General features: G+C 42.6%; 1 protein-coding gene across 1 annotated transcript in view; it reads left to right on the top strand.

Moving 5' to 3' along the window:
* The window catches only part of PAPSS1 (3'-phosphoadenosine 5'-phosphosulfate synthase 1), a 201,185-nt gene that overhangs the window by 107,244 nt on the left and 82,249 nt on the right, over positions 1-11,692 (top strand). The window contains exon 7 of the mRNA XM_073602039.1: positions 603-714. Coding sequence (XP_073458140.1) covers positions 603-714 — 112 coding nt within the window. The remainder of the gene's footprint in view (positions 1-602; positions 715-11,692) is intronic.

Here is an 11,692-nt window from a genome sequence, read left to right as displayed (position 1 = left end):
CTGAGTTCCCAGCACAGCTAGATAACTGACCACAGTGTGTTCTCCTGCTTAGTGTGGTCAGTTTTTAATAGGAAAGCAGAAGGAAAACCAGGGATTTCACACAAAGGAAGCAATACAAAGAGCACAGGATGCTTTTTTATACAAATACATGGTACAGCAGGGACATATCAGAATATGAAATGTTGGATTTACACGCTCTTTAACCTATAGCAGCCTGTCAAATTTTATTTTTACTGCATTTAGATAAATGAAGATGCACTCTTTAACTGGTTCCTCTTGGTGACTGCACATGGTATATCATAATTCCCTTTTCAGTGCCTTGTTGAGCCATATCTTAAGGGAAAACATCTGGTAGTGATAACATTAGCATTTTCATTTACCTGAGGTTTTACAAAATCTTCCAAAAACATTGATTGCGCTACACATGTTGCATATTGCTGCGCACGTCAGAGTGAGAGTGTTAATTCTGGAGCCATAGGGTCATTATACCGGGTTAACTGTAAAACATTTTGCTTTTTAATAGGCACATGTACCAAAGTGTCAAATTACTAACTACCTTACTTGTTTGCTTCTCTTAATTAGTCTGTTTTTCTCTTGTACAGGTGGACATGCAGTGGGTGCAAGTTTTGGCAGAAGGCTGGGCAACACCACTTAATGGATTTATGAGAGAGCGAGAGTACTTGCAGTGCCTTCATTTTGATTGTCTGTTAGATGGTAAGCACACTCTGAAACTGTTGGTATTGGTTTATCTTTCAGGAGTTTTTTTTTAAGAATCTATTATATGATTTATTGTAATAATTTGTTTGTTGGATTCAGAGACTGTTGGGTTATACTGCTGCCCACAGGAACATTCGGACACTGGCAAACAAAAAACAGTGACCAGCCTGTTATTACACCTCCTCTCAGATTTTTACTGGTGTCCTTGGCTGATGGACATCTTTTGCCTACTAATAAAAAGTTTAATCTTTTTTTGCTAGATTAGTCCTTGCTTTGCCTAGACTGAATTGGTCACCTTCAATCATCTGAACCTGTTCTGCTTCCAGCAGCCGATTTGTGGGTACCAAAGCTTTACCTAGTATGCTGAGCTAAGTGGTCCCTGACTTGCAGCATGATTCGTCAGATACAAGACACATGGAGATCAATACCAGGTCTTTCCAGGTCACGAACCACTAACATCAGCCTGCAATCTTAGTGGCCACTGAGCCTTCTGCTGCAGAGGCTCTGTCCACTGGAGAATCTCATAATTCCTTGATGGATAATGTTGCCACTGAGGATTTGCAGGCAACTACCTTCGCTCCCAGGCTTAGAGAAACCATTTTGGTCCTTAGTGACTTAAAGTGATACTAAAGTCTTAGGTTTTTTTGTTTAAAAATAACAAACCTTTTATACCTACTTGCTCTATGCACTGGTTTTGCACAGAGCAGCCCCGATCCTCCTCCTCTCGGGTCCCTCACTGGCACTCCTGGTTCCTCCCTCCTGCTAAGTGCTCTCACAACAAGCAACTTGCTATGGGGGCACCTGAGCCGAACCGCTGCTCTGTGTACATTTAGACATGGAGCTGTGGCCCGGCCCCGCCTCCTCTCTCTACTCATTGGCTCACTGACTTTGACAGCAGCGGGAGCCAAAATTGGCCGATGCTGTCTCAGCCAATGAGGAGGGAGAGTCCTGGACAGCCGAGCCTTTTGTGCAACATTGCTGAATCGAGATGGGTTCAGGTAAGTATTAGGGGGGCCGAGGGAGGATGCTGCACAAAGAAGGTTTTTTTTAATGCATAGAATGAATATAGATAAAAAACCTTCTGCCTTTAGAACCACTTTAATGCACACCCACTTTACAATTGAAAAACAGCCTGTAGCTTCTACTAGTGCTACTATCTGTCTGGTATCTCTTTGAGGTCCTAAGGCTACTAAAACCTTTTTGATGTAACCCCTAGTCCCAGACATGGTTATTGGAGACTCTTAAACTATTTACACCTCCCTACATTTTCAGTCCTATATTTGTTTAAGGAGTTTTTCAATAAGAGGTTGGGGGTTCCCACTGTAGATCCGGTTAAGGTCAGGACTCTATGAAGGCCATGTCTTTATGGACCTTGCTTTGTGCACTGAACCACAGTCATGTTGGAACTGGAAGGGGCCATCCTCAAACTGTTCCCACAAAGTTGGGAGCATGAAACTGTCCAAAATTTCTTAGTATGCTGATGCCTTAAGAGTTCCCTTCACTGGAATTAAGGGGCCAAGCCCAACCCCTGAAAAAAAAACCCCACACCATAATCCCCCCTCCACCAAATGATTTGGACCAGTGCACAAAGCAAGGTCCATAAAGACATGGATGAGCGAGTTTGGGGGTGGAGGAACTTGACTGGCCTGCACAAAGTCCTGACCCCAACCCAATAGAATACCTTTGGGATAAATTAAAGTGGAGACTGCGAGGCAGGCCTTCTCGTCCAACATCAGTGCCTCACCTCACAAATACACTTCTGGAAGAATGGTCAAACATTCCCATAAACACACCCCTAAACTTTGTGGACAGCCTTCCCAGAAGAGTTGAAGCTGTTATAGCTGCAAAGGGTGGGCCAACTCCATATTGAACCCTACAGACTAAAACTAGGATGCCATTAAAGTTCTTGTGTGTGTAAAGGCAGGTGTCCCAATACTTGGACAATATAGTGTATTTGAAGCTTCTTTCTACAACCTTGTTTTCTCTGGTAGGCCCTGCATTACAATCTGCCATGTTTTCATTGTGGAACAAATTGGTTCAGTTTCTGGACAGCACCTGACCAAGGATAACACCAATAGAAATCCAACTCTGGCTCCGATGGTTATGCTGGCCTGTAATGAGTACAATTAATTTTGCATCCTTGCTATACCAGCCTGACAGGCTGGGGGGGGGGAGTTCTAAAGAATTCTATCTCCTGATCAACGTTCTAAACCTCCGAGTGATTTTACCTGAAGTTTATCTGATCAGATCCGGTCAGAGAATGCTAAGTCATTGTCGACAATCGACCATCAGTGAAGAATCGGATGTCTTGCCGTGGCAAGATGGGTAGAAAGGATTCTGTCTTGGACAGACTTTTACATCCCAACCATGGACAATGGACAGTAGAGCTAAAAGTGTTCCAGAGTCTGTGTAAACTGTGGGGGATTTCAGATATTGGCCTTATGTCCTCCAGTCTTTACAACAAACTGGATATCGCAAGAAAAGAAACACTGCAAAGGACATCACTCAGAGTTGAACCAAGTAGTTACATCCCACCTGAGAACTGCCCTTCTCTCAGTTCTCAGTCACAGACTCAGTGTATCTACCAAGTTAAGTAGGCAGATGCGATGCTCTGATCTAATCAGACTTTTGATAAATGCACTGTGGGCCCTTTTATATAGTCAGAACCTTCTATCCCAAGCACCAGTTTACATTTCTGCTTCACAGTTGCTGGCTCATGGCAGTTGATGCCCAGATCTTGAAGGACAGGGGCCTCTCTGAATCCCTGATTCCTAAAATGCTAAAAACTGGGAACTCCACTTCCTGCAAGGTCTACCATAGCACTTGAAGGACATGCTGCTCTAGGTGCAAGGAAAGGTTTCATCCCAGAAAATGCTGGGCGACCAATCCTGACCTTTTTGCAATTAGGTTTGGATCAGAATTTGACATCCATCAAGGGTCACATCTCAATGTTTGCGATTTTGTTCCAGTAGACAGCTAGTCTACCAGTCTCTGATTAAGACATTTGTACATGCTGTCTTTTATGTGGTCACCTCTGTGCGCTCAACCATCACTCCATGGGGTTTGAATCAGGTTCTCTCAGCACTTCAAAAACCACCTTTTGAACCTATGAGGGATATTTCTGTTTATGATTATAAATTCCTCGATATGATTGTGTTCGTGTATCAGTAGATTTTTTTTTTGTTTGTTTAGTTTGCAGCTATTGATCAATAACTCATATGCATTCTAACTATACACCATCAGGGAAAGAGATTTAAAGCATGTTAAGGAGAGAGGTCATCTAAAAACAAGGGGATTGAGAGTAGAAATTTAGAAATTTAAATATAGTTTGGATTTTAGTAGATTGTCTTGTTGGTACTGTGCATCAGTGTGTGCTGCATTATATTAGCAACCAGCTGTACACAATCTTGATAAGATGATTTCTGGTTGGCTTCCATGGGTTGATGTTGTACTTCACCAGTAAACAGGTTTTCTTCTTCATTCGTAAATCTATTCAAACCTAGCTTGAGCCTCTTGATACTTGAAAAATAATGAGTCTTGCAAGATACAGGTTTGCTTACCACTTGGAATAACCAACTTTCCTACCAGTGTTCATATTCTGTCCTGCATGCCATTAGAGGGGTAGCTTAAAGTGGAACTCCAGGCATATACTGTATATACAACTGCAAAAATATTTGTGACATTGGCTGGCCTTTCTACTAATGCAAACCCCTTACTAGTCTGCAAGATTACTGGTTCCTACGTCAGCTCCTTGCTCACTGGAGTGAGTTTGTTGATTCACTGTTCACAGTTGGTGGCTGGAGATGGAAGCATGCAACAGGAAGCTGAATTGTAGAACCATAAAAATGCCAGATGCAATGAAATAATGCACACCTAGCACTAATGCTGACCATACACTACGTGATCCTGTTGGAGAATCTTTTAGATCCACCATTCACTATGCAATGCAAGGGCCTGCCTGATTTTATAATAATGGAATTTATTATTTAGCTTTGTCCTTATACTACAATGTTTTGGTAACTTTAAAGGAGATTGTACAAATTAGATTGTTCAGTGTATAGCCAGCTTTTGTGTTCTGACAGAACATCCCTTTTTTTTTTTTTTTTTTTTTTTTTTTTAATATTGCATCATCTTGGAGTAGTCCTCCAAAATTGTTGAATAAATGTATAAAGCAAACCAGAAAAGTATTCTTTATTGTTTAAATACTTTGCCTACTGGGCACTTATAACCCCTTCCTAACAAGGCCAATTTTCAGTGTTCAGTGCTCTCACATTTTGAATGACCATTACTCAGTTATGCAACACTACCCATATGAAATTTGTGCCCTTTTTTCACACAAATAGAGCTTTCTTTTAGAGGTATTTAAATCACCGCTGGGTTTTTAATTTTTTGCGCTACAAATAAAAAATTTTGTGGAAAAAATGCACATTTCCTCGTTTCTGTTATAAAATTAGCACATTAGTAATTTTTGCTCATAAATTTTTGCCAAAAGTTAAACTGCTACATTTCACACCAATGTACTGACAGCCTATGGACCCTTTCACACGGGATTTCCGATCAGGTCCACCTGTCAGTTTTTCAGGCGGACCTGATCGGACTCTCCATTCACCCCTATGGGGCAGCAGATGTCAGCGGTGACATGTCCGCCGACACCCCCTGCTATCCGATCGGATCCTGTCCGCCAAATCCAGACGGATGGTGACCCTATTTTCCATCCCTTTATCGAATCGGATGAAAACGGACACACGGGCCATTTTCATCCAATCTCCCCATAGAGGAGAGCGGGACTCTGACAGGGCCGGCTCTGCACAGAGAGCAGAAACGGACCTGTCATCCATCTGCTCAGCAGGGATCAGCGGATTGATCCCCCACTGGGTAAGCGGAGTCCGTCAAACGGACAAAACCATGTGAAAATAGCCTATCATTTCAGGACAATACAAATACTCCCAAAATGACCCCTTTTTGGAAAGTAGACATTCCAATGTATTTAAGAAAAAAAGGGGGGTTGAATTGCGCTAAAACAGATTGGTGATCATACACATCATCACCAAACCAAATATTTGGAACTAAGTGAAGAGTTCCCCTTTAGTGTATACATAATATACAAAACACATGTCAAATGAATAATCAATCCAAAAATAAAATGTTCAAAGTGATAATAAAAAGTCCATGTATAAAAAATAAATCACCCAAGTAATATGAAAGTATCTTAAAAAAGTTCCAAAAAACATAAATTCTTGCTGTGAGAAGAAAAAAAGCGTGCTTGCTCCACCACCATGAAATCAGACTGGCCGCTTACCAGAAACTCATGATCCCCCGTTACAGAGGATCAGAGAAAGCTGTTTGTTAATACTGCTTCGAACCACGACCAATGGATCAGAGACCTTATACCGAGATGGGACCCTGGGCCCCTGGATGATGTGACTCTATCACGAAACGCCGCGTAGGGCAGAGCGACGTGTTCTCGTCACCTCCCATTGCTGCTGTTGTTTCCAGTAGGATGGGCTGTCTGAGCTTCCGGCCGGCGCTCCAGACTACACTACATGCCTACTATTGTCTACTAACATGTGAGTTTAACTTTTTACTTATCCAATAAAGTCAATGATTTTACACTATATGGAGCCTTTTTTTCCTTCTATGACCGTATCTGCAATGCTGTGGGCTGATGTCTGAGTACCTGTCAATGTGAACATCTTTAGCCTGACCCTGCAGTCTTTGATGTCCCATCCCGGTATAAGGTCTCTGATCCATTGGTTGTGGTTCGAAGCAGTGTTAACTAACAGCTTTCTCTGATCCTCTGTAACGGGGGATCATGAGTTTCTGGTAAGCCGCCAGTCTGATTTCACGGTGGTGGAGCAAGCATGCTTTTTTCTTCTCACAGCAATAATTTGTTTTTTGGAACTTTTTTAACTACTTGACGACCGCCTCACGCCAATATACGTCAGCAGAATGGCACCGGGCAGGCAGAATCACATATATACGTGATCTGCTTCCTGCGGGTGGGGGGTCCTATCGGACCCCCCCGGTGCCCAAGGGGGTCGCCTTGTGACTGGGAGCGATGATAGGTGAGGGGGAGACTAAACAGCAGCAAAGGAAATGATGTCATCTCTCCTCGGCTCGGTATTTTCCGTTCCGACGCCGAGGAGAGAAGACATCACTGTGAGTGCACAACACATACACACACAGTAGAACATGCCAGGCACACATTACACCCCCGATTCCCCCCCCCCGATCACCCCCCAAGCACCCCCCCCCCCCTGTCACTCCCCAAGCACCCCCCCCCCCTGTCACTCTGACACCAAGCAGATTTGTTTTTTTTTTTTCTGATTACTGCATGGTGTCAGTTTGTGACAGTTAGTGTGGTAGGGCAGTTATTGTTAGCCTCCTTTAGGTCTAGGGTACCCCACTAACCCCCCCTAATAAAGTTTTAACCCCTTGATCACCCCCCGTTGCCAGTGTCACTAAGCGATCATTTTTCTGATCGCTGTATTAGTGTCGCTGGCGACGCTAGTTAGGGAGCTAAATATTTAGGTTCGCCGTCAACGTTTTATAGCGACAGGGACCCCCATATACTATCTAATAAATGTTTTAACCCCTTGATTGCCCCCTAGTTAACCCTTTCACCACTGATCACCGTATAACTGTTACGGGTGACGCTGGTTAGTTCGTTTATTTTTTATAGTGTCAGGGCACCCGTCGTTTATTACTGAATAAAGGTTTAGCCCCCTGATCGCCCGGCGGTGATATGCGTCACCCCAGGCAGCGTCAGATTAGCGTCAGTACCGCTAACACAAACGCATGCACCGTATACCTCCCTTAGTGGTATAGTATCTGAACGGATCAATATCTGATCCGATCAGATTTATACTAGCGTCCCCAGCAGTTTAGGGTTCCCAAAAACGCAGTGTTAGCGGGATCAGCCCAGATACCTGCTAGCACCTGCGTTTTGCCCCTCCGCCCGGCCCAGCCCACCCAAGTGCAGTATCGATCGATCACTGTCACTTACAAAACACTAAACGAATAACTGCAGCGTTCGCAAAGTCAGGCCTGATCCCTGCGATCGCTAACAGTTTTTTTGGTAGCGTTTTGGTGAACTGGCAAGCATCAGCGGCCTAGTACACCCCGGTCGTAGCCAAACCAGCACTGCAGTAACACTTGGTGATGTGGCAAGTCCCATAAGTGCAGTTCAAGCTGGTGAGGTGGCAAGCACAAGTAGTGTCCCGCTGCCACCAAGAAGAAGACAAACAGGCCCGTCGTGCCCATAGTGCCCTTCCTGCTGCATTCGCCAATCCTAATTGGGAACCCACCGCTTCTGCAGCACCCGTACTTCCCCCATTCACATCCCCAACCAAATGCAGTCGGCTGCATGAGAGGCATTTTTATGTCCTCCCAAGTACCCCTACCCAATGAACCCCCCCCCAAAAAAGATGTCGTGTCTGCAGCAAGCGCGGATATAGGCGTGACACCCGCTATTATTGTCCCTCCTGTCCTGACAATCCTGGTCTTTGCATTGGTGAATGTTTTGAACGCTACCATTCACTAGTGGAGTATTAGCGTAGGGTACAGCATTGCACAGACTAGGCACACTTTCACAGGGTCTCCCAAGATACCATCGCATTTTGAGAGACCCGTACCTGGAACCGGTTACAGTTATAAAAGTTAGTTACAAAAAAAAGTGTAAAAAAAAAAAAACTACAAACAAAAATATAAAATAAAAAAAAAAAGTTGTCGTTTTATTGTTCTCTCTCTCTCTTTCTCTCTCTCTCTCTCTCTCTCTCTCTCTCTCTCTCTCTCTATTCTCTCTCTTTTGTTCTGCTCTTTTTTACTGTATTTATTCTGCAATGTTTTATCATGTTTGCTTTTCAGGTATGCAATTTTTTATGCTTTATTGTTAACCAATTTTTTGTCTTCAGGTACGCCATTCACGACTTTGAGTGGTTATACCAGAATGAGGCCTGCAGGTTTAGGTATCATCTTGGTATCATTCTTTTCAGCCAGCGGTCGGCTTTCATGTAAAAGCAATCCTAGTGGCTAATTAGCCTCTAGACTGCTTTTACAAGCAGTGGGAGGGAATGCCCCCCCTCCCCCACCGTCTTCCGTGTTTTTCTCTGGCTCTCCTGTCTCAACAGGGAACCTGAGAATGCAGCCGGTGATTCAGCCAGCTGACCATAGAGCTGATCAGAGACCAGAGTGGCTCCAAACATCTCTATGGCCTAAGAAACCGGAAGCTACGAGCATTTTATGACTTAGATTTTGCCGGATGTAAACAGCGCCATTGGAAAATTGGGGAAGCATTTTATCACACCGATCTTGGTGTGGTCAGATGCTTTGAGGGCAGTGGAGAAATCTAGGGTGAAAAAAAAAAATTAAAGGAACAGTTTAAAAATAAGATAAAAAAGCAAAAAAATAATAAAGAAAAAAAAAAAAAAAAAGCACCCCTGTCCCCCCCTGCTCTCGCGCTAAGGCGAACGCAAGCGTCGGTCTGGCGTCAAATGTAAACAGCAATTGTACCATGCATGTGAGGTATCACCGTGAAGGTCAGATCGAGGGCAGTAATTTTAGCAGTAGACCTCCTCTGTAAATCTAAAGTGGTAACCTGTAAAGACTTTTAAAGGCTTTTAAAAATGTATTTATTTTGTTGCCACTGCACGTTTGTGCGCAATTTTAAAGCATGTCATGTTTGGTATCCATGCACTCGGCCTAAGATCATCTTTTTTATTTCATCAAACTTTTGGGCAATATAGTGTGTTTTAGTGCATTAAAATTTAAAAAAGTGTGTTTTTTCCCCAAAAAATGCGTTTGAAAAATCGCTGCTCAAATACTGTGTGAAAAAAAAAAAAATTAAACACCCACCATTTTTATCTGTAGGGCATTTGCTTTAAAAAAATATATAATGTTTGGGGGTTCAAAGTAATTTTCTTGCAAAAAAAAATAATTTTTTCATGTAAACAAAAAGTGTCAGAAAGGGCTTTGTCTTCAAGTGGTTAGAAGAGTGGGTGATGTGTGACATAAGCGTCTAAATGTTGTGCATAAAATGCCAGGACAGTTCAAAACCCCCCCAAATGACCCCATTTTGGAAAGTAGACACCCCAAGCTATTTGCTGAGAGGCATGTCGAGTCCATGGAATATTTTATATTGTGACAAAAGTTGCGGGAAAGAGACACATTATTTATTTATTTATTTTTGCACAAAGTTGTCATTAAATGATATATTGCTCAAACATGCCATGGGAATATGTGAAATTACACCCCAAAATACATTTTGTTGCTTCTCCTGAGTACGGGGATACCACAGGTGTGAGACTTTTTGGGAGCCTAGCCGCGTATGGGACCCTGAAAACCAACCACTGCCTTCAGGCTTTCTAAGGGCGTAAATTTTTGATTTCACTTTTCACTGCCTATCACAGTTTCGGAGGCCATGGAGTGCCCAGGTGGCACAAAACCCCCCCAAATGACCCCATTTTGGAAAGTAGACACTCCAAGCTATTTGCTGAGAGGTATAGTGAGTATTTTGCAGACCTCACTTTTTGTCACAAAGTTTTGAAAATTGAAAAAAGAAAAAAAAAATTTTTTTTCTTGTCTTTCTTCATTTTCAAAAACAAATGAGAGCTGCAAAATACTCACCATGCCTCTCCGCAAATAGCTTGGGGTATCTACTTTCCAAAATGGGGTCATTTGGGGGGGTTTGTGCCACCTGGGCATTCCATGGCCTCCGAAACTGTGATAGGCAGTGAAGAGTGAAATCAAAAATTTACACCCTTAGAAATCCTGAAGGCGGTGATTGGTTTTCGGGGCCCCGTACGCGGCTAGACTCCCAAAAAGTCCCAAACATGTGGTATCTGTGGTATCCCCATACTCGGGAGAAACAGCTAAATGTATTTTGGGGTGCAATTCCACATATGCCCATGGCCTGTGTGAGCAATATATCATTTAGTGACAACTTTATGCAAAAAAAAAATGTCACTTTCCCGCATTTTGTGTCAAAATATAAAATATTCCATGGACTCAACATACCTCAAAGCAAATAGCTTGGGGTGTCTACTTTCCAAAATGGGGTCATTTGGGGGGTTTTATGCCATCTGGGCATTTTATGGCCTTCAAAACTGTGATAGGTAGTGAGGAGTAAAATCAAAAATTTACGCCCTTAGAAATCCTGAAGGCAGTGATTGGTTTTCGGGGCCCCGTACGCGGCTAGGCTCCCAAAAAGTCCCACACGTGTGGTATCCCCGTACTCAGGAGAAGTACCACAATTCCACATATGCCCATGGCCTGTGTGAGCAATATATCATTTAGTGACAACTTTTTGTAATTTTTTTTTTTTTTGTCATTATTCAATCACTTGGGACAAAAAAAAATAATATTCAATGCGCTCAACATGCCTCTCAGCAATTTCCTTGGGGTGTCTACTTTCCAAAATGGGGTCATTTGTGGGGGTTTTGTACTGCCCTGCCATTTTAGCACCTCAAGAAATGACATAGGCAGTCATAAATTAAAGGCTGTGTAAATTCCAGAAAATGTACCCTAGTTTGTAGGCGCTATAATTTTTGCGCAAACCAATAAATATACACTTATTGACATTTTTTTTACCAAAGACATGTGGCCGAATACATTTTGGCCTAAATGTATGACTAAAATTGAGTTTATTGGATTTTTTTATAACAAAAAGTAGAAAATATAATTTTTTTAAAAAATTTTCGGTCTTCTTCCGTTTATAGCGCAAAAAATAAAAACCGCAGAGGTGATCAAATACCATCAAAATAAAGCTCTATTTGTGGGAAGAAAAGGACGCAAATTTCATTTGGGTACAGCATTGCATGACCGCGCAATTAGCAGTTAAAGCGACGCAGTGCCAAATTGGAAAAAGTCCTCTGGTCTTTAGGCAGCCAAATGGTCCGGGGCTGAAGTGGTTAAGATACTTTCATATCACTTGGGTGATTTATGTTTATATACATGGACTTTTTGTTATCACTTTGAA

This window comes from Aquarana catesbeiana, linkage group LG01 (genome assembly GCF_042186555.1).
Source record: "Aquarana catesbeiana isolate 2022-GZ linkage group LG01, ASM4218655v1, whole genome shotgun sequence".
NCBI lineage: Eukaryota > Metazoa > Chordata > Amphibia > Anura > Ranidae > Aquarana > Aquarana catesbeiana.
This window is presented reverse-complemented; position numbering and strand designations above follow the sequence as displayed.